This window comes from Hemibagrus wyckioides, linkage group LG18, assembly GCF_019097595.1.
Source record: "Hemibagrus wyckioides isolate EC202008001 linkage group LG18, SWU_Hwy_1.0, whole genome shotgun sequence".
In the NCBI taxonomy this organism is placed as follows: Eukaryota; Metazoa; Chordata; class Actinopteri; order Siluriformes; family Bagridae; genus Hemibagrus; species Hemibagrus wyckioides.
Genome location: NC_080727.1, coordinates 20740246 through 20763728, shown reverse-complemented (window position 1 = coordinate 20763728; position 23483 = coordinate 20740246). Strand labels below are relative to the sequence as shown.

General features: G+C 40.4%; 3 protein-coding genes across 4 annotated transcripts in view; all 3 read right to left on the bottom strand.

Annotated features, from left to right (window-relative positions):
* pcxa (pyruvate carboxylase a) overlaps positions 1-8966 on the bottom strand; it is a 162548-nt gene extending 153582 nt beyond the window's left edge. Inside the window, exons 1-2 of one of the 2 annotated variants that reach the window (XM_058415127.1) lie at positions 8563-8966; positions 10-151 (exon numbers count right to left, since the gene is read on the bottom strand). In XM_058415127.1, the coding sequence (XP_058271110.1) occupies positions 10-151 (142 nt within the window). In that variant the 5' untranslated portion in view covers positions 8563-8966. Of the gene's footprint in view, positions 1-9; positions 152-516; positions 869-8562 lie in introns of those variants that run through there. The other variant, XM_058415126.1, reaches the window with a different exon arrangement.
* Positions 8967-11009: 2043 nt separating this feature from the next.
* Positions 11010-15324, bottom strand: calm3b (calmodulin 3b (phosphorylase kinase, delta)). The gene is made up of 6 exons (XM_058415414.1): positions 14961-15324; positions 13751-13781; positions 13511-13654; positions 13308-13414; positions 13071-13206; positions 11010-12677 (listed from the first exon to the last, which is right to left on the bottom strand). Exons 1-6 carry the CDS (start codon positions 14961-14963, stop codon positions 12649-12651), a joined length of 450 nt encoding a protein of 149 aa, XP_058271397.1. The 5' UTR covers positions 14964-15324; the 3' UTR covers positions 11010-12648.
* Positions 15325-16216: 892 nt separating this feature from the next.
* Positions 16217-20289, bottom strand: slc3a2b (solute carrier family 3 member 2b). The gene is made up of 9 exons (XM_058416063.1): positions 20138-20289; positions 19169-19402; positions 18900-19090; positions 18294-18467; positions 18100-18194; positions 17836-17975; positions 17375-17681; positions 17215-17271; positions 16217-16862 (listed from the first exon to the last, which is right to left on the bottom strand). The coding sequence occupies exons 2-9, from the start codon at positions 19375-19377 to the stop codon at positions 16512-16514; spliced, it is 1524 nt and encodes a 507-aa protein (XP_058272046.1). The 5' UTR covers positions 19378-19402; positions 20138-20289; the 3' UTR covers positions 16217-16511.
* Positions 20290-23483: the final 3194 nt, after the last annotated feature.

Here is a 23483-nt window from a genome sequence, read left to right as displayed (position 1 = left end):
CAGACTGACCTCTGTTGGCCACCATGACTTTTTTAATCGGCTTGTACTCCAGCGGCTGTGATGCCGTATGAGTGTAGCGAGACAGACAGCAGGCCCTGCGCACCGCTAACACACCCAGAGCGGCACGCATCCCTCCCACTTTCAGCAACATCTGTAGGGTGAAACCAGCAGAAAGGTTAGCATTATAAACTAGCTAAATGAGAAATTCCAGGACAAAGCTTAAAGCACTTAATTTTGTGTAGCATTCTATTCTTTTCAGCTTTAGCATTTTGTCAGAATTTTGTATACATGTCATGTTTGTCTCCATCAACGTTCTTCAACATTTGATTTCTAGCCTCTAAACCAGGGATCCTCAAATCTGGCCCACAAGATCCACTTTCAGCTCGAACCTCACACCTGAGCATGCTAATCAGTGTCTTCAGGATCATTAGAAAATCACAGGTAGAGGAGTTTGATCAGGGTTGGAGCTGAACCGGCCCTCCTGGGCAAGATTTGAGGACCCTGTTTTACACTGACCATATTTGGAAATCTTAGGAAATATGATTGCATTCTCCCATCCGTATGCTAAACACTTCCGCAATCCCGATTGCATTTGCGTTTTTATCTTCAGAAATAAAGCTGTCAATCAAGAGCTGTAGGGCTGTCATTTTTAATTCCCATAAATGCAGAAGAAATGCAATTCCAAATAAGTCAAGGTCCACTTTCTTATTAGCATTTTAACTCGAATAAGGTCCTGCGTTTGTTGCTGCTGTGCTGCAGCTTTGAAAACCACTGATTAGTTTTTCTTCATCCGATAAGATAAACTAAGACTGGACTTTAAAGAGGTCGGAAGGTCACGACGACCAAACGGAGCTGCAAGTCAAACACGAGCGAAATCAAATGGTAAACAAGCCTTGTGAAATGTCCGACACGGCACACCGAATTGACTAAATGCCCTCTAACGCACCAACACCCATAAGTCATGTCATACCATGTTCTGGTATTACCAGATTTTGTAAAATTGCACCTACACACAGAGCTTAAGCAGCCAGACCCATTATGCATCTCCCTGCTCTGAGAAACCGTGTATTCACAGGGACAAAAGAATCACTAGACACCACCGTGCTGTTGTTACTAAACCAGGCTGAAAAGATGTCCAAAAAAAAGGAGGAACAGGGCAGCAAGGGAAAAGAATGGCACACCTGAATAAACAACGGTTATTAAACACCAGAGGGGAAGAAGGAGAAGACAAAAGGGAGAGCGAATGCACTGATGAGGCATGTTTCCCAGAAGGCACTAGAACCGAGTACAGACGATCGGCTCCTGCCAACACAACGAATTCCTGTTTAATGACACGATCTAACGCTTCAAGGATACGAGTAGTGACGTGGCGCATAACTGATAGCACTGTACAACGATATCTGTTCTGTTAGAGCAGAAATAGAGAAAGAAAAGAGAAACAAATAAGCAAGAACAAGGTCAGACTGCTCACTTATCATATACACTACCTCACTTAGGCAATATCTAAACATGTGAATTGGGTCAAAAGCTACACTCGGCTTTAACACACGTGTGAATACTGCGGAGGTCAAATTAAACACTGCAAAAGAATTGTTCTAAACCTCCACCTATTTTTAAGTAGATTAAAGACATCTCTCTTTAGCTAGGCATACACTTAATACATCCCATACCCTTTTACTCCAGTACATCGGATTAAATACACATCAACTAGTGCTGCTAATATTATGCACAGCAGCTACGCTAATTCTGTTCCAGTTGTTTCTCTTCTTCTACCTATCCCGAGTCATATAGAGATTGTGCCAGCTCCAGTAGACGGAGGCCAACCCTGCGAGGATCCCAAGGCATACAGAGATGGGCCAGTTCCAGCTGGGTTCTGCTTCATGAGGATTTGGGTATTCAAAGCAGCGCTGGCAACCCTATGTGGACTTTGAGGATGAAAAAAACCTCTTAACTAACACACACATTAACATTCTACATCACACAATTGACTATACATAAATTGCAGAAAGGACATTGTTCATGTCCAGTGTCACCCACATGAGGATGAGGTTCCCTTTTGAGTCTGGTTCCTCTCAAGTTTTCTTCCTCATACCATCTAAGGGAGTTTTTCCTCGCCACAGTCTCCTCTGTTGCCTCAGGCTTGCTCAATAGGGATCATTTTGTCTAAACATCTAAGACTGTGTGCATGTTTTTTCTTTCTTATGTTCTGTAAAGCTGCTTTGAGACAATGTTCATTGTTAAAAGCACTATATAAATAAAAGTGAACTGAACTGAAAGTACTAGTGTATAATTTGACAGGATATATATTGCCAAAGTTTTGGGACACCCCTCCAATACACTGAATTCAGGTGTTGTTTTTCAGGAGTTGGGCTCAGCCCCTAGTTCCAGTGAAAGGAACTCTTAATGCTTCAGCTTCATACCAAGACATTTTTGGACAATTTCATGCTCCCAACTTTGTGGGAACAGTTTGGGGGATGACCCCTTCCTGTTCCAACATGACTGCGCACCAGTGCACAAAGCAAGGTCCATAAAGACATGGATGAGTGAGTTTGGTGTGGAGGAACTTGAATGGCCTGCACCTGTCCTGACCTCGACCCGATAGAACACCTTTGGGATGAGTTAGAGTGGAGACTTGAAGCATTAAGAGTTCCTTTCACTGGAACTAAGGGGCCGAGCCCAACCCTTGAATTCATTATATTGGAGGGGTGTCCCAAAACTTGGCAATATAGTGTAGGTCTGCTAACCAACTGCCAGGAAATCAGTACTGTAGGATTTGAAATTAATTAATTTATTTATTTATTTATTAATTAAGATACCTGTGCTAGCTCGGAAAAGCATATTGTGACATAATTTATCAATACCTCACTATGATAATATTTTATCTAGCCCTATTTTAAAGTCTACTCAATGACATGCTCATATAATTAAAGGTAGTGTAGATGCCTTAGTAAATTGTATTATTTTGCCACTTGTTTGCCAATGCAAAAACAATAAAATAATATTTTGTAAGCTATCTGGTAAAGATACAGATCAGTTTACGTTCATATTAAATTATTTTTTTATCCCCAGCAAAGGCTTTATTATGGTTGAGGTGGATCCGAAGAAAAATAAAAAAAAAATACTGGGTGTGAGGTTGGAATACATACTAGTCCATTACTTGGGACTACCCCCCCCACCTCCTTCCTCCTCTCTACGAGCTTATTATTCCAATTTCAGCAGTACATTTAAAGGTGTCGGTTTTTATCAAGTGAGTAAATCTACTAAGGTCTCAGAATGACCTAGTTCTCGGTTTTGTCCACCCCCTGCTTAAGGATCACATTCCATGGCAGCAGAACAATACTCTGACTGTGTTGCCTGAACATGTAGGGGTAAAAAAAAACTAGTTTGAAATGACTGGGAAATGCCAAGATAAAGTTGTAAACTGGTTAAACTGGCCAAGACTAAGGCATTAAAGTAACGTTTTAGCAAGTGTAGTCTGGTTTCACTGAGATTTTTCAAAAAATATTCTTACCACACTCCTCCCCCACACCCACCCCCCAGAAAGACTGGCTCACCAAACCAGTCTGTTAAAATATGTGAAGCAGAGAGTGTTTCTGCTGCGACGACTTGGGATACGACTAAAGGCAGATCTACACATCAGATCAGGGGATGATGGGTAAACATGGCATACTGCGTAAAACACGATATTCTGGTGTTGTTTACATTTATGTGAGCACATGCTCATGTCACATGCTAGTATGCATGAGTCACCCTCTAAGATTGTCTAGGCATGATATCCTGATGTGCACAAAGTGTATACTGGCCTTGACCGCTACATCAGTCCCCTAGACGGACCAGCATGGACGCCACACCTCCTTCACTATGCATAGACCAGACCTTCACCAGGACTGACAGGGTAAGAGATAATGTTTCTTTCACTGAGACTGCCAGCTGTATAGGCCACACCTCTTTTACTGGGACTGACCACTGTATAGGTCACACCTCTTTCACTGGGACTGACCGCTGTATAGGCCACACCTCTTTCACTGGGACTCACAGCTGTATAGGCTATGACTCTTACTGGTACTGACACCTGTATAGGACACACCTCTTTCACTGGGACTGACACTTGTATGGCCACGCCTCTTTCACTGGGACTGATACCTGTATAGGCCATGCCTCTTTCAGTGAGACACAGTTATATAGGCCACGCCTCTTTCAATGGGACTGATAGCTGTATGGGCCACGCCTCTTTCACTGGGACTGACACCTGTATAGGCCATGCCTCTTTCACTGGGCCTGACCTCTGTATAGGCCACACCTCCTTCACTGGGACTGACCTCTGTATAAGCCACGCCTCCTTCAAACTAAAATAAAGAGGGCAACAGAAGAGCTCTGTTGATTTTACATCTTAAAGTTGTACAGTAGCACTAAAAAATAAGACAAGGAATTTTGTCATTCAGTCTCATGTGTTTTTAATCAGCACAGCCATAATTATTATAGAATATAAATATTAAGATATTCACAATAATACTCTTTCAAAAAGTAAATGGACATGCACTCTACCAACAAATTTCCTCCATTATCAGCTGCACTTGAGCTGGATTCAACTACAGGCATCAGGTTTCTTAATACACCGGCATGGGATCATATTAACTGGCACCTGCTGGCCTTCATAAGATATCAGTCAGAGGTGAAGTACTGACGGAGTCAGACTGTGGAGTCAGTACTAGCAAGCAGCTTTACTTTCTCTAAACTGCCAAGTTACTGGATTTAAAACATGCCAAAGCCTTTTTTTTTCTTTTATCACAGATCAAGAACCATTATGACAAACAGATGTGTCCTCGGTCTCTAATCAAGCATTTCCTCCTCACTACTAAAAGATCTAGAGACGGCACTTCTCTTCAACACACTGAAAATAACGCTGACTCAGCACATTCAGAAGAACCTGAAGGAAGATACTTACCAAATTCTCATCATAAAACGAATTAGAAGAGAGGAATAACAAGATGTTAACAGATAAGTTTAACAGATGAATATATGTGCCTGGAGGTGACATTAATACTACAAGTCTGTTCATACTCAGACTTAAAACAATACTACAGTTGTGAGTAAGAGCATCATTAGCCCTTACTATTAACCATTTCAAATAATGTTGAGATTTGCACAGAAAATTACACTCAGATACATTAGAAAAATATAAAAGGTGAAGTAAATGTAGCAAATCTGGTTGACATACAGATTGTTGCAAGTGTAAACATGGATCAAACAATATGAACGTACTTGTATCACATCTTACATCATACACCGACCAGGCATAACATTATGACCACCTACCTAATATTGTCTCGGTCCCCCTTTTGCTGCTAAAACAGCCCTGACCCGTCATGCACTGTGTATTTAACACCTTTCTATCAGAACCAGCATTAACTTCTTCAGCAATCTGAGCAACAGTAGCTCGTCTGTTGGATCGGATCACACGGGCCAGCCACCGGTAGCCTTGACCGCCCATGAGCCTGTCGGAGGTTCACCGCTGTTCCCTCCTTGCTCCACTTTTGATAGTTACTGACCACTGCAGACCGGGAACACCCCACAAGAGCTGCAGTTTTGGAGATGCTCTGATCCAGTGGTCTAGCCATCACAATTTGGTCCGTCATCAAACTCGCTCAAATCCTTACGCTTGTCCATTTTTCCTGCTTCTAACACATCAACTTTGAGGACAAAATGTTCACTTGCTGCCTAATATATCCCACCCACTAACAGGTGCCATGATGAGGAGATCATCAGTCTTATTCACTTCACCTGTCACTACTCAGAATGTTATACCTGATCGGTGTGTATTACAAGAATACACAAAAACTACAATAAATTCTGTTAATATTGAAAATCACATCTGATTGGGCAGAAGGCGTTGAGTCGTTTTCTCAGAGCACAGCAATGACAATATTTCCAGCTATAATTCAAATCACAGGTTTTATATTAATGCACTAAGTCGAACATTAACAACTCATTTAATGTAAGGCTATTAATTAATTTGTTGAAAATGGGTGGTTATCAAAAAAAGCTTTCTACAAAACGAAGTTTATTTAATAATTCCAGAGTGTCTCGTGATAACACTACAGGCGAGACATGAAGCAGACGACTTTGCGTTTTCAGGTTTTCACGTAAGATTTTGCTAGGTTTTGCTAACGTAAGGTGTATTTTTCATCTTTAAGAGGGAGACAGGCTGGTGTTAGAAGAACTGTTTATAGCTGCTATAACGTGTGTGATAACTTCTCTCGTAAACATTCCACAGCAGTACACGTAACTAAACGGATGAAAAGTATGATGCGTCATTCTTTAATCAATAACTGCGGGTAAATTGCTGTGCTACACAAGGAGTCTTATATTCACACTTTAAGCAATAGCCAAGAAATGGCTCATTAAAAAAAAAAAAAAAGAAGGTCACAAAGCCAGTAAATAAGTTTATATGTAAACCCTAAGCAAACAAACTTCTATTCTTCAAATGCCAGTTATATAATTTCTGCACAAACTAGCAATAAACAAGTCAACAATAACTAACGTAAGGTTCCAATCTCACAAAATAATCTTGGCATTGAACGCATTAGCACCTTAATGTAAATTATTAAAGGATGACGAGGTAACTTAACATTTCTAGCCAAAGAATCCACACACCGATAGCTAATTATCTTAGCTAATGTTACTGAGGAAAACCTATTCATGTCTACTTGAACTAGCCGGGTATCTACACTATTTTGCCAAAAGTTTTCGGACACCCCTCCAATACATTGAATTCAGGTGTTGTTTTTCAGGGGTTGGACTCAGCCCCTTAGTTCCAGTGAAAAGAACTCTTAATGCTTCAGCTTCATACCAAGACATTTTGGACAATTTCATGCTCCCAACTTTGTGGGAACAGTTTGGGGATGACCCCTTCCTGTTCCAACATGACTGCACACCAGTGCACAAAGCAAGGTCCATAAAGACATGGATGAGCGAGTTTGGTGTGAAGGAACTTGACTGGCCTGCACAGAGTCCTGACCTCAACCCCACAGAACACATTTGGAATGAATTAGGGCGGAGACTGCGAGCCAGGCCTCACAAATGCGCCTCTAGAGCCATGGTAAAAAATTTCCATAAACACACTCCTAAACCTTGTGGAAAGCCTTCCCAGAAGAGTTGAAGCTGTTATAGCTGCAAAGGTTGGGAAAACTCCATATTACATTCATGTGCATGTGAATGCAGACATCCCAGTTTTGGCCTGGCTCACAGTCTCCTCTCTAACTCATCCCAAAGGTGTTCTGTGGGGTTGAGATCAGGACTCTGTGCAGGCCAGTCAAGTTCCTCCACACCAAACTCACTCATCCATGTCTTTATGGATCTTGCTTTGTGCACTGGTGTGCATGTTGGAACAGGAAGTGGTCATCCTCAAACTGTTCCCACAAAGTTGGGAGCATGAAATTGTCCAAAATGTCTTGGTATGAAGCTGAAGCATTAAGAGTTCCTTTTACTGGAACTAATGGGCTTCAATGTATTGGAGGGGTGTCCCAAAACTTTTGGCAATATAGAGTAAATTCGTAGGAAAAATTATGCAAGATCTGCAGGTAAATATATCTGATGGAAGTGTAAACACTGCGTTTGTGCTACATGCTAGAACACACAAAATGCTACAATCACTTGTTTTAATTTATTCCAATGCGCCCCGGAATGCTAAAATCTGATTGGTCAAATAATCAGGTCTCTCATATGCAAACTCTATCATGCCAGGATCATATATATATATATATATATATATATATATATATATATATATATATATATATATATAACCCTGGCATGATATATATATAAAATTATATATATATAAAATTTTATATATATATATAATTATATATATAATTTTACGGGAGAGAGGGGCGTTTCTAATTTGCATATTCACGCCCAAATATTTAAGATAAGTAAATATAATCCTTTCACGGACGCGGACTATAAAAATAGCAAGAGGTTGTGCTATGCGTGTTATTTTTAATGCCTTAAAATGGCGTGTTCATGGATACTTAATAACTAAATCATCAGAAAACAGAGACAGCTGCAAAGTGAAAGACTGGAGAGACTCCAGCTTCCTGCTCCATGCCTGCTGGTATTCATTCATGACAGTTGCTTGGAGTCGAGTTAGTAAACTTTTTACCAAGAACTACTATTACTACTAGGAGAAAATAGAATTGAGGTTTTATATGAATTCTGCACAATTCTGAAATGGAGTCAAATGAAATAAAAATCTCTGGTGTGACGAAACATTCGTTGACGTCGTGCAATTATCGTTAGGATGGGTCAGACTTCCGGACATTGGTGCACATAACACCACACACACAGTAATACATATAATGTACACAGGCTCTAAAATAAACTTAAACCCTTTTTTTAGTTTGCAATCCAGGAAGCAGAGAGCCATAATTAGCAGCTTCTTTGGACAGTACCAGACAGGTAAGCCTCGAGACTAAATGCAGGTCTTTTTCTAAAATACTCACACTGTGAATAATGAATGGATGAATTGATGGATAGATAGACGGATGGATGCAGGCTTACCTTTTATCTTTGCACCGAGGGGAAAAAAACTACGTGCCAGGAAACTGATGGCGAGTCTCAAGCAGTCGGCAGACCTGTACAGCAGATCCCGATCCAACGCAACTTTCTGAGAATATTAAACGTGCGTACGCCAAACCTGCTGAAATGCTACTGGCATCATGAATAAAGCCTGCGCTCGAGACTTTATAGATCACACGTCAGTGTTTATTATTAAGGACAGCGTGCATGCACGGTACAGTGATGCCTTTATATTTCTTTTCTCTCTCGATGTGGATCCGAGAGAAGAAGAAGAAGAAGGGAAAAAAAGGAAAGTGAACTTTCTGGAAGCCAGCTACTCTGTAACAAGTCACTCGCTATTGGTTTGCACCGAAGGCACCGTTTTATCGCGTGCAGCCTTCTATTTCTCATGACCCAGGCTGTATGCCTCGCACTTATTGGTTAGGACAACATCCGGAATTCTTTCTTTTGGAAAGCTTGTCATTGACCCTAGTGGCTGGCTCACGGAGTGACGTCAAGCTATTCGTTACAGGTGCTGCCAATCAAAAAAAGTTACCCAGTATGGATCGTCTGATTAAGGACGTTTATTCCAAGCTTCCTAGATGGGCGGGACTAAGCGCGCAGGATCACATACCGTTCGTTAAAACACTGTTTTCAAGCGTCTAAGCTTTTAGAAACGTTGCCGTTATTTATACAGTACGTGATTCGCTTTAGTATTTTATGTGACTATTGTTTCGAATGCTTTTGTTAAATGCGAATGATCGTGATGGAGGGAAGGACTTTTAAGTATAACTGTTACAGGCAAATCTTTGCTAGTCTATCTAAACTATTACAAATCCAGCATTCTTCTTGGTGGTAAAAGTTTAAACCTCCTAACCTAAACCAAATCATCAAATCATCCGAGACACAGCACTTTCACCTCTTTCACACCAACATTAATGTACTGACTTTGCTTATTAAAGCCAGTATATATATATATATATATATATATATATATATATATATATATATATATATATATGATCAGGCATAACATTATGACCTCTGACAGTGAGTAACACTGATGATCTCCTCATCATGGCATCTGTTAGTGGGTGGGATATATTAGACTGAACATTTTATCCTCAAAGTTGATGTGTTAGAAGCAGGAAAATGTACAAGCGTAAGGATTTGAGGGAGTTTGACGAAGGGCCAAATTGTGATGGCTAGACCACTGGATCAGAGCATCTCCAAAACTGCAGCTCTTGTGGGGTGTTCCCGGTCTGCAGTGGTCAGTATCTATCAAAAGTGGTCCAAGGAAGGAACAGTGGTGAACCGGTGACAGGGTCATGGGTGGCCAAGGCTCACTGATGCACGTGGGGAGAGAAGGCTGGACCGTGTGATCCGATCCAACAGACGAGCTACTGTTACTCAAATTGCTGAAGAAGTTAATGCTGGTTCTGATAGAAAGCTGTCAGAATACACAGTGCAGGACGGGTCAGGGCTGTTTTGGCAGCAAAAGGGGGACCAAGACATTATTAGGCAGGTGGTCATAATGTTATGCCTGATATATATATTATTAATATAATTATTTTTGAACATAAACTAATTGCACTGTTCAAATAAAGATTTCATCATATTAATATTCCTTGTTGCATTAAACTTACACATTTAAGCTGACATTTCTGTTTATTTTTATCTTCTGGCAGCCTTCACATTAAACCCAAGTTTAGGTTCAAACAGCAAAACAATTATTCTTAAAAACAGTAACCGTCTGATTTTTTACCATCATTACATCTAAATAACATTAAACACCAATTTCTGGAAGCATCCTAAAGCACATTTCCATGTACACATTTCAGGCCCTTATTTGTTCCAACCAATTTGTTGTTTCAAGGGAATAGGCAACGGTGGAAGCTGGCAGTTCTTAGAAATGTTGAGGAAACTAATAAAATACACTCACCATTTATACAGCTTACTAAAAGGAAGTTCCAGGCAAGAATCATTTAAGGACATGAGTCAGACCATCTCAAATAGACTTGTTTAACATTGAAGCAAATTTATAGATGCAGTTCGCTCACTGAGAGACACAATATGCATGTCACGTATTAGCTAAAATGGAAAAATAAAACTGATTTGGAAACCAAACATCTCGAATATGAAATATCTATCTACATTTTGGGTACAATGAAAAATCCTAAACATCCAAAGAATAATCTACATGGTCATAATGTGTTATTACTAGACATAAAAAGCCAAAATCATATCGGAAATTAGTGGTCAGCCTGGTACAGTTTGCTATAAACCACAAGGATAGAGCAAATGAAAAATAAATACTGAGAATTGCTTATGTGCATAATATTCAAGGACATTTACTATAATATATAGCATTTTTAATGTACTGTAGGTGTAGGGAAAACAAAATATTCCCTAAACAATACACTTGCAATAAAAACACACGAGTCTCTCAGTATAGAAACACAAGTCCCAGAAGTTTATTTAGCAAGAATAACAGTTCTGCAATGGAACGCATAACTTCAATGTTCCCTAAATGACAATATGAGCAGGAAAGAAGGAAGGGTGTTTTTTCCAGGCATTAAGCCCAATCTTAGCCCAAGCCAGTGATTCTACATTGAAACGCCTTTTTAGTCCAAGGTTAGGCTTATTCTGGGAAACCAGCCCTTAGAATAAATGGTTAAAATTACATTTAAAAAAATACATTCATAACAGTAGAAAAGACAGATTGTCACTATAGAGGATGCAAGGTTTTAAGCACAGTACATCACCCTTCCTGCAGGTTTTGTCCATGCACCAGCCTCCGTAGTCGACTTGAACTTATACTTTTGCTTGTTATTAACTGGAGTGTTAAGTAGGTGCTACGATGACTTAAAATTTTCAAAGGATGCACACTGACAGACGGGCAATTCGATCTAATCCTCAGTCTGTTTCAATGATAATAATAATAATGTGCTTTCTACAAGTACATCTTACGCACACTTACCAATACCTTGCAGGAAGAACGTTGTACGCAGCTTAAATGTGTTTATTCCCAACCCGGAAATGGTCCACTGAATAAGCTACAGGACATGAATGGATGGATTGGACACAGTGCAGCATAAAAATCTAAAGACCATACGTCCACATGGAAGTTATTTTACATCGTCAATACGAAACTTACACACTGCAACCGCTCAAAACAACTAAATTCAGCCTATAGAAAAAATAAAAATAAACATGTTGAACAGCTGGGAAATCCTCCGACATGAGCCATCAGACCTCTCTAGCCTAGAACAGATCATGGCATTTACTTGGGACTGGACCGATAGAGCTTTTTAAGACTAGGTTTGTGTTTAAGACTAAAACCTCGTCGCTTAGTGTCTGCCTTTGTCCTTTGCTAAAAGGTGTGCAGAAGTAGTACAATTCTTTGCAAAATATTGCTCCCCTATTCATGCCTGGACTATCCTAGGCCAAATCTTCTACTGTATTGTCCCCCCCCTAAAAGTTTTCAGTATCTAGTCTGTGTAGTTACTATGCACTCAATTACAATAAACTGCCACTACTCAGCTAACACTACATGTACATTTTGGACCACTTAATCATTAAAAGCCCCTGATATCCATGAATGGTTATTCACCATACAGTTCTAAGACCACTGAGCAGAGGTTGCATGAGAAACATGCAGAGTTAAAGGAGAGCGAGCAAGTTTGAAAACAAGGCAAGCAGAGAAGCACAGAAACATGCCAAAACCAAATAAAGCATGCATTTGCTGTTCCCCATAGTATATGTTATATAACTTTTAAAATATTGATACATGTATTACATCATATATTTAAGTATTTTTTTTTTTTATCTTAGATTATATGTAAACATTTCTTTGATTTTTATGGAATAATAATGAGGTGAAGACGAGGAAAACAAGTTGGGGAGGGACGGGGGAAACAGGCAGAGCAGAGGAGAGGAGGGGAGAGTTGAACTGAAGAAACGAGAAAAAGGTGGAGTGAGAACTAAGCCATGGAAAGCAGTAGGAGGACGGTGTGAATGCTTGTTGAAGGTTGACAGTGAGAATGCTGCCCACTGTTTGGTCTGCTGTAGTCCTTTGGGTTTCCAGTTTTACTTTGCAGTCATCATCTGGACAAATTCTGAAAGTCAGAGGGGTTGATGAGTTCAAGAAGCACAACAGCATCCATGTTTAAATGGACTTGTCTGTATTTACAATGCATCCTGAAGCCAAAAGGTATGCACCGCTTAGGTCAACGTCTAAAGAGGATGGTCACTCTTATAGCAATGAGCCTCAAATGTGCAATATTTATGTTAAAATACATTTCAACATGCTAATCATTAAACTTGTTTAAGATGAAAGTTTTCATTAGAAAAATAGACAAAATGTACAACTTCTACCTTTGTTCTAACTCAAATTAATTTCCTGTAAGGACTGCCTTACATCACACAGACACTTTAATAATGCAACCTTTTGCAGAAGTAAAATTCACTCTAGAAAAATTTTTAAAAAATGAAAATAAAACAATACCAACCTTCGTAGTTGACCTGGCCGTCCCCATCAATATCGGCCTCTCGGATCATCTCATCTACCTCCTCGTCGGTCAGCTTTTCTCCCAGGTTCGTCATGACGTGACGCAACTCTGCAGCGCTGATGTAGCCATTTCCGTCCTAAATAGAAACAACGTCGCTCGTTACCCAATATTTACATAAACATCTAGTGATATTTGAAAAACATTATCGCTCTAGCCCAAACATGGAGCAGTCATTGCCTTGTCAAACACCCGGAAGGCTTCTCTGATTTCCTCCTCGCTGTCGGTGTCCTTCATCTTCCTCGCCATCATTGTGAGAAACTCAGGGAAATCGATCGTCCCATTACCTGTGTGTTAAAGATGTGAAATCTGATTAACCACGCCCTATTACATTTCTGATTGAGGACATTTATAGGTAAGTGCACAGGTAAACATCCCCTCACCGTCAGCATCCACTTCGTTGATCATGTCCTGGAGCTCAGCCTCGGTAGGGTTCTGCCCTAGAGAGCGCATCACCGTCCCCAGCTCTTTGGTGGTAATGGTGCCATCACCGTCTTTATCAAATAGTGAGAAGGCCTCCTTGAATTCTTAAACACAGAGTAATAGTTTAGTCAGGTATAATTACTAAGACAGGAGATGAGACGGGAAAAAGAAGCATATTTAAGATGTTGAATATGAATTACCAGCGATCTGCTCCTCAGTTAGTTGATCAGCCTGTTAGACAGAAAACATCTGTTAGAAACAATCTAGTTATGGTTGTTATTTTACAATAATGTCGCTTGGTAACGGGTTAAACATGGTGTTTTACAAACATCAGAGGACGGTGGTAGTTCAAGTGGTTAAGGCCCTGGGTTGTTGATAGGAAGATCTGGGATCAAGCCTCAGCACAGCCACCGTTGAGCCCTTGGGTTGGCAAGGCCCCCAACCCACCCTGCTCCAGGGGTGCTGCATCAAAGCTGACCCTGCGCTCTGACCACAACCCCCAAGGACGGGATATGCGAAGTCACTATGCAGTAATGTAGATGTGACAAATAAAGATAACTTCATCATAATGATCTAAAAGGTTTCGAATCAAGATGCACTTCAGTTTCCAATGGGATTCATAGCCATCCTACGAGAGCTTGGTGATGGTCACCTTTGCAATACTGAGCTGTGGTTTAATGGTTGTTCAAATGGACTCGATATGATTTGCATCTGCACAGAAACCAAAGCACTGATGTCATGGGGAAATCTCTCATTAAGAAGCACCAAAACCCACTTAATGGCAACAGAACCGTAACCTCAAGAAGGAAGGGACTAATGGAAATCATCGGGATGGGAAAATGGGGAACTGGAACCATTAGGCTAAATCTCTCATGAGTGGTTTTTCCAAGATTGCCTTATAGGTATAAGGAATTACAAATAAAGTCTAAAACTAAACTAGCATTATTCTCTTGTATATAACTTATAATCAATTGTCAGCATGTATTTGGATGACCTGGTGATGTTAGGTGTCTGCTGCGTAGCTTAGCTAGTTAGCTATACCTCATTATTAAATACGCATACATTCTCCTTAGCACGATTAGCTTTAGCTGTTAGTGCTTGGCAACTGCCGGCTGACTGCATCGAGCGTTGGACCTGAGGTTTAATCCCATTTGAACGATGAGGCTCTAACGAAATTAGATATTAAATCGTCACTACTGAAGAAAAAAATATCGGTCGATAAATATCGATTCACGTGAACGATACGGAACAGTAGACCGATTAGCATCCTGCGCTGGCTAACATAGGCAATGTACTGCAGCAGTCGATTCAATTGTTAGCTAGCTTACTGGTTAGCCAAGTCATTCCACTCAACAAGAGATATATTTCCATTCGCATGTAAATGTTCAAACCGAAAGCTTTATTACTTACCATTGCTATAGTTTGTGATTCAGTTGGTTATTCTGTCTCTACGTAGATAAATTAGGCAGCTAATTTCGCCTCTGTTCCGCTTTCCTTTCCGCAGCTAACCGCTGTGCGCCCAAATTTCAGGATCACTCCGCCTCCGTTCTTGGGTCGAAAGCGGGCCGCCGCACCCCCTAGCAACTGTGCTGTCGCTATGGTGCGCCTGCGCCAGATGGCAATGGAAGCGAAGCAAACCCGAAAAGATTCCCTAGATTTGATTACTTTTGTTGCAGAACACACACAACTGTAATTTTTTCCTCGTGCCCAGCGGTAACTAAAACTACCTCACGGCTACAAATAACAGATAACCTAAACCTTCCTCTCAAAGTTTGAACGGCGCTATGAGTGGGTTTATATATAGAAGGCGGTTGGCGCGTATCAGCTGACCAAAACCATGCGATTTGATTGGTTCCCGTCCACCTGCAATGCGTCAGGGAGTCACTGAGGGGAGGAGGGGATGCGCATGATTCTTAAAGAGACAAGCCGGACCTTTGCAGTCCACCTCAGGGATGGCGGCGATGTCTAAATAGCTTATCTTATTTAAGAAACAAGGACATTAACCCTGCACTCGGAGGGAGTTGTACAAAATAAACACGTTAAGAATGAAAAAAAGACTTATGACTTATGTACTCACAGGCTTTCATGCCTTAAAGTTTTCAACCACAGGCCCAACCCTGGCCCTGGCCTAACCCCTGTCCTGCACATTTCAGGACAACCTGTGCCCTTGGGTCCATATGATGCAGGTATTGCTGATTATCCGACACATTCGGAAACACGTTTAAAATGCGATTAAGCCTCCAATTAGGAAACAGTGTTTTATTGCCTACTGCCCATTTTGTTCATCCCTCTAGACTTTCCTCATCTTTCCTTGTTTATGCAGCAGGTAGTTTTCCATAATAATCCACAGATGTGGAACCCACTTCAAATTCTGAAACCTTAAGAACATGGTCACCAGGACTTTTTTGTGTGTTTAAGTAAACCAAAGTATCTGAATTAGTGTTCAGCATGCTCACTGTTCAACCTATATCCACTTGTGTCGGGTTATACTAGCCAGGTGAGCTGGAGCGCTCCTCATGCGTAATGAACTGTTCTAAATAAAGACCCAGACTCTTCATATCTAACCCCTCGGGCAAATTCTCGCTGGCGAAAAGCGTTACGATTCTCTTTATAAAACGAAGTATAACCTCATGAAAATGGCAAAGAAATACATCAAGCAGAAAGCATGAATTCTGTTCCACGTTTTATTTTAAATGCTACTTTTTCCACATGTCTTCGTTAACACCATCATATCAAATACAGTAACATCATTCACAACCAGAAAATTGCATTACTACCACCAAAATTCGGAATGTTTTTGATGAGGACCATTGGGTTTGACTGTGTGCACACTCACATTTTATTAATGCATTTTTATTTTACTTTCCAATTCTGTACCTTTTTAGTACAACAGTAACTATACTTCATAAAATACATGTAACAATACCCAATAATCAGACTAAAATTTTTTAGGACAACATTTTATGCAACATAAGGGAACTTAAGCAAAACAGCCTGTTGTGGCTCCAGGACTAACTGGGCTAAGTTCATGGATCGCTCAGAAGCCACTTTTTCCTGCTTAGTGTCAACAACAACTGTGGCTTTCTCAGGAAGCATTTCATGTTTCAGTTGCAGTGTGACTGGATCATTAGGAGACCAGTTGAATGCAGCTATGTAGCGTTGGCTCTGGTCCCATGCCCTCAAGTATGCGAGAGTAGTGGCGTCGTTGAATAGAGGCACATAATCTCCATGCAGTAGGGAGCGTTCCTTCCCTCTCAGGCCACTCACAGTCTCGAAGAATGTGCGGAGAGACTTCATCCGTTCCACCTCAGCCTGCAGAAAAAGAAACGTTTGGGGAGTCAGACATCATGAGCTAAATGGAAGGGGTGGACAACTCATCCTGGCTATTTCCCCCCCAGTCTGAACTACTTTTTAAATTCCAAACTTTGAAGAAATGGCTTCAGAATAAGGCTGGACTTTGTTAGTGCCAGACATAAAAAGGGCACAAACCACCATTTACACATGCAAGGTAGCTAAATACATAGTAATGACAACATATATAAAGTAATGGCAAACAAAATGAGAACCAATTAATTTCTCTCCCCTCCATTTGTCTACCATGGGATGAGCTTCATTCAGTATCTAGTGTACCTCAGTGACTGTGCAAGGTAGTCATTTTCATTACCTTCTTAGTCTCATTTGTGTCGGACATGTCCCAGATCATCACCGGAGTTAATGTACCCTAAATCAGAAATGAATTAAAAAAAATAATTAAAAAAAAATCAGTGAACAAATCCACATCACTGTTTAAAGTTCTCAGAAATTCCCACATCAGGTATTCTTACCTCATCCTTAAGTCCAATTTCATCACCGTAGTTGAAGACGGGAGTACCAGGCAAGGTAAGCAACAGCAACTGGGCCATTTTGACGTTCACAGAATCTTGAATGTTAGCTGTGTGTCCCCTGACACGGTGACCCAAGTTCCAAGCCGGTCGGGTGCCGTTCGGGGAATAGAGTGTCTGCACAACTGGACCAATGTCTGAGCCATATTTCTGCTTCAGGACGTCAGAAAGGAGCAAATCCACACCAGTGAGATTCAGCAGCTTGTTCACCTCACCAGGAGATGTCGAGCTGGTAACTCCGATTAAGACCCTTCAATCAGAACAAACAGGTTTCAAAAAACAGAACTTTTCCTATGATTAAAGATTGATTCACACTGAAGTATAATATTTTAAAAAGCAAGAATAACACATAACACATCTGATCCCTACTTAGCTACTGATAACATTTGGTGATTTATGCTTACTTTTTCTTCTCCTCTTTAGTGTGATTACTGACAGTCTCCCTTATGCTATTCCAAATCGATGGTACAACAGTGGCAACACGATCAACACCATATAGCAGGATACCGTCAACACCTTTACTCAACCAGTAATCAGTGGCAACCTGAAGGAAAACAATAAATAAATAAATAAATAAATAAATAAATAAATAAATAAATAACCAGCAAAATGAACAGATACCATACCGGAATTTTGAGGCACTATAAGAACAAGATTGATATTCCTACCTTGACTTTTTCTGCCACATTTGTCACCAATGTATTAGAGAACCACGGCTCAGATCCTTTGTAGTTAGGGGTCAGATCCAAAACCACAGAGATGCCTAAAGAAAAAGGTAAAGGAGTCGCTGTAGTATATTATGCAGAAAAATATTCTAATGTAGAGCTGCACTTAATTATGCAATAATGCACAAATAACTTACCCTTCTTGTGTGCTGTATTAATAACCGCCTCCAGATCAGTCAGATTGCCAACAGAAGGGGTAATCTCTGTCAAATTCAGGCTGTCAGGTTGATCAGTAGTGGACACATGAATAGGACCAACAATCAGACCCTTCACCTTCAGTTGTCCCAAAGAACGAACCTTCGCCTCCAAACCTGAAGAGAAGCACCATTTAGTTTAGTTCTTTTAGCTCTTCTTTCTAGCTGCCCCCCTCAAAGCACATGAAATATACTGCAACACATACACCAAGCCCTAAATGAACAAATATTCACCAATATCCTATACATTCAAATGGAATTTTTAATACTGGAAGGTTGAAAACTTCCACATTCCCATTTGGTCTTCTTAAAAAGATAATGTCCCTCAAACAACTATTCAACCTACAGCAGCTTACATTTTTTTTCTTAACTTAGAAAAGATATTTTAGAAGAAGTGTAAATCTAAGGCAGTGTGTTCAAGAGCAACAGGAAATGTCAGCATGTGCTTATGAGCACATGGATGCCTCCCTGGGTTTTAGCGTAGCCTTACTAACTTCCGTGAAACAGCCTGACATTTAAGAGTTCTCATTATTGCATCATCCACCTTACCTTCAAGACCAGAAGATCCTACAAATGCTTCAACATCTCCAATCTGGTACAGGGGCCCATAATCCCACCAGTTCATCTCAGGAAGCGGCTTGCACCGAGGAGCCTGTACGATGATGGCAATGGCACCGGCCAGCATGCCAAGCCAACCGAGCCAGAAGAGGATGAGGAGCGCCCATCTGGCTCGCACCCAGCTAAAGAGAAAACGGTTCTGATTACCTCCATGATCGGTATAAAAGGAAATGCAGTGGTTAGGAGAAAGAAGCCCATACCCTGGAGTTCCAGCTACTTTCAACAGCTCCTCTTTAGACAGTCCAGTGAATTTGGATTCCTGCTCTTCAGGCATCTTGACCTTCACGATGCCGTTTTTCACAGCCAAAGCTGAGCCGGCATCACCGTTTCCCGCGGTCATGGGCTGCCTTTCCGGGTCCACCTCGTTCAGCTCCACGTCCTTCATGTCGACCTCGGCATCGTTGGACATTTTGGCTGCCTTGTTTGAGCACAACCTACAAAGAAACAGTGTAGGGATTTACACACCGCGTTCAATACACGAGAAAAGGCGGAGTCTCGAGCAAACAGGAAGCGGTGTTGCATCAGTGTAACCGGCAATGCGGCGTCAGCATCCATTTATACGGCAACGTGGGGTATTAGGGTAACTGAGCCGGTTTAAAATAATGCGAGATAAAGAAAACGGGTCAGATATCTAGGCTGATAAATCTAAATCCAAATAAATCTAAAATATGAGAAACAAGGTTAAATGTGTAGCTTCTTATTTACACACGGCGCATCAAACTGTTAATTCAACCACATTTAAAAAAATAAAAATAAAAAAAGCACACTAACATACATAACTTATTTTTGTAGGAATAGAAAGATAAATGCATGGCTTATTGATGCTGATGTTTATATACATTAATTATATTTTAAAAACGAATCCAGTATCCCTGACAAGCGCGCGCCCGCGCGAGACAATTAAGCTCGAAAACCGGATCAGACCAGTTTCTGACCCCATTAAGAACACATCGTACATTGAAACCATTACAGAATAAAGCTGAAATAAGAAACAAAAGCACAACGAACAATATTATTGAACAATATAATCGTATAATCAACGCAGACACTTCGAACGACTCGATTCAACCGAAGACGCACAGCAAACCGTCTCTCTTAGGTAGAGATACATTTGTTAAAAGATTATTTTCCGTCGAAATGAATGTTAAAGTAAGCGTTGAGATATTTACCGTTTATCTATTGAAAAAGAAACGTTCCTTAAAGTTGTTGAACTCGTTCCCGTGTGTGTATGTTTGTGTCGCCTGGTGATGCTCAGGCTTTATTCAGGCTTCTTACAGAGGGAGCTCCAAAATACCGCCCATATTTAAGGTGGAGCCGTTTTCAAGCCAGGCTGCATGGTATCTTTGCAGCGAAGCTAGAAATGTTTGTAAACTCTTATAATACAGAATTTGCGATTTTTAAAAAAAATAAAAAATAAAAAATGTATAGCTATGTAGTTTGTTTACGGCTATATGTGCTTAGTCCATGAGTTTAAGGCTGATCAGGTTTGTCCCAGATGCTGGAATGGATGCTACTGTATTGCCTAGGCTTATAGTAACTCTTTTAATAATATAAATTTGTTTCTAAGGAGTATTATTTTAGGATTTAACTCACGCGCATGTAAACCTTGCATCATCAGTACAAGTCTTATTCCATTTGAAAATGCTGTCAAATTAGGTCCAAGCAAACTTCTTTGTTTTGGTGTTGGAAATAAATCAGTCCACCTTAAAGGGGCCTTTTATTAGGCTTGGATTGGATTTCTTTCTTGGAGAGAGACAGTGGTAAACAACCCCAGATTTAAATCAGGTGAATTAGATAAGAGGTAATAACAGCTCACGTTACACTTTCAAGAAGCATGGGTGGGATTGGAGTAACATGTTTAACCAAGTTTAAGCTTGCTTGGTTGTGGGATTCAGCTGTGGGATCCAGTTTAATATACACAAGGTGACCTTTCACCTGGTTAAATATAGGATCAGAAAAGGAATCGACTTGCAGTGAAATCGATCACTTCAGAATGATCACAGCACAGAGAACCTCTTCCTTCTGCTCACCAGGCGATGTGATCTAATCATGAAATGACTGAGCAGATGATTAGATTGCTTTTCAGTGCAAAACGTGGTGATGGCAAGGTGTGAGATGTTGTGTGTGAACTTAGTCATTGTTCTTGGCTATTCATGTATGCAAATTGTGAGTTTTCCTTGGCAGTGGAACATGTCCTAGAACAAGTACAACATGTTCGATTTTTTAACTAGACAGCGGTCTCTTTTTTTTTTTTTAAAAGAAAAAAAAGAAAAAAGGGAGGCCTGCACTAACATTTTGTCCTCTGAGTTGCTGGAACGAAAACGTACCAGGAAGCTGAAATCAGATCCAGGAGTGGCCTTGAAGTGTACAGCACATGTGTCTCGGCTGTAGTATTATTTGAAAATGTAGGCGTCTGTGCACTCATTTTTCAGGGAAGGACATATTTTCATCTTTAGGTTTTAAAAAAAGAAAGAATACATATCTGTTCTGAAGCTTATATAATAGTTTTGGCAAGAGAGGTTCGGAGTAGTTCAGTTCCTCCCTCTGGGTTGGGACAGGAAAACAGGATCATGTGTCATGTAAACACCCTGCAGCAAAACTGTCATGTGGTTCTGAGCAAGGCTTACATAGAACCCATAAAAAAAGCATGCTGTAACACAAACTGGGTCATATATGGTAATTATTTCTACCAAGATGCAGGTGAAATCAGTAACCTGGGAACCTCCTTTTCGACTCGAGTCTCCTTGTAGTGTGTGAGAATTTAAAGTAAACTGTTTAAAGCACTTGCATTGATTTCTGAAATTCCAGACATCTACATTGAGCTTTAAGCCAAGAAAATAATAATAATTAGGATGGACAATTGCTCTTCGACAGTTTTGACCGATTCTGTCTTTTATTACACTTCTCCAGTCTAAATAAATATGTCAATGTTTTTCAGTCTATTGCTCTTTGACAGTCTTGACCGATCTGGTGTTTTATTACTCTACTCCAGTCTAAATAAATACTTCAGTGTTTTTCAGTCTAGTCTCCATCTATTGCCCTAGTACCTGCATGATAAACACACATTTTTTTGCATTTATATTGAAAGTCTTGGGGATCTAAGTCTTATAAAGATCTCAATATAAACATGTTTTCGTAGAAATATGGCACACAGCTACCTTACGGCTCCAGGGTCCTGGTTCGATCCTGAGTGCTGCCTGTCAGGAATCTCCTCATGTTCTCCTCATGGTTATATGGGTTTCCTTCAGGTTCTTCAGGTTCTTCCCACCTCCCCAAACCTGTTATACTGTTAATGTATAACCTTCAGCAAAAGTGCAAGTTAAAAGCAGGAAAAAAGGACAAGCGTAAGGATTTGAGCGAGTTTGATGAAGGACCAAATTGTAAACTACAAAACTACAGCTCTTGTGGGGTGTTCCTGGTCTGCAGGGTCATGGCGGCCAAGGCTACCGATGGCTGGCCCGTGTGATTTGATCCAACAGACGAGCTACTGTTGCTCAATTTGCTGAAGAAGTCTGATAGAAAGGTTTTAGAATACACAGTGCGTGACAAGTCAGGGCTGTTTTAGCAGCAAAAAGGGGAACCAACACAATATTAGGCAGGTGGTCATAATGTTATGCCTGGTTTGGTGTATTTCAAATGGTCTTATTTTTTATTCTCACTATAGGACACATTTCTGCCTGTAGTTATTGAACTTGCATTCAGATAGAATAGATAGTGATTTCTTTTGAAAAACACAAACATTCCTTTCTCAAGTGAAGAAACCCCACCGGAAAATCTATGCTCAGACATTACTCAGCAGCACAAACAGGATGATAAACTGATTAAAATTAACACTGGACCTTTGGACCATATGACCTACCTACCATGTATAATACATCCTACCTAGACATATTCCAACCATTCCAACTGAAGATGGCAGAACAGCCTTCATTTATTCATGATCATACTCTTTATTCTGAAAGCTGTTATTCTGTACACTTTGTACTGTGGACCAAATACAAAATGAAATCTTTCTGAGGTGGTAACATAAGAGCAAGGGTGTATAAAGTACAGAGCACCTGAATGTAAGTAACTTAAGTTAGTAGCGTAGCTAGTATTTAAGTATACTTCATTGTGTTAACAGTTTAAAACAAAAACAATCATTGCATCACTCTTTCATTTTACTTTTAACTTGTTAATCTTCACAACTAATGAAAAGATGTTTTGCATTATGTTAAAGATAAGCAACTGCTCAACTTCATTCAAAAAGCAATAAGTGCTTGTTTTCAGTTCATTTTATTTGTTCAGTGAGAAAAATCCAGCTCTTCCGTGATTTTGAAGTCCGCACTGATCCCACGTAAGATGAGTAGCTGGGCAGTGTCACGTAAATCGCAGCTCTCATCCAGAGCCAGTGAAAAATGGTCAAAGTTGACCGCTCTGTTCCTCAGCTGAAGCTCCAGATTTCCCGCGATGTCCTCAACCCTTCTCGTTAGTGTGTCGGGAGAGGGGCATGTTCTCAAATGCTCCCTTTTTCTC

What these genes read in the sequence shown, in the direction of transcription:
- calm3b (XM_058415414.1), bottom strand. An exon ending in AACTGAGGAGCAGATCGCTG is followed by an intron (nt 13,655 to 13,750) that starts GTAATTCATATT and finishes TCTGTGTTTAAG; the next exon opens with AATTCAAGGAGGCCTTCTCA. An exon ending in CGGCCAGGTCAACTACGAAG is followed by an intron (nt 12,678 to 13,070) that starts GTTGGTATTGTT and finishes TCTGACTTTCAG; the next exon opens with AATTTGTCCAGATGATGACT.
- slc3a2b (XM_058416063.1), bottom strand. Translation starts at nt 19,377, where the DNA reads ATGTCCAACGATGCCGAGGTCGACATGAAGGACGTGGAGCTGAACGAG. An exon ending in TAATACAGCACACAAGAAGG is followed by an intron (nt 18,195 to 18,293) that starts GTAAGTTATTTG and finishes CTTTTTCTTTAG; the next exon opens with GCATCTCTGTGGTTTTGGAT. An exon ending in ACTAAAGAGGAGAAGAAAAA is followed by an intron (nt 17,682 to 17,835) that starts GTAAGCATAAAT and finishes TTCTGATTGAAG; the next exon opens with GGTCTTAATCGGAGTTACCA.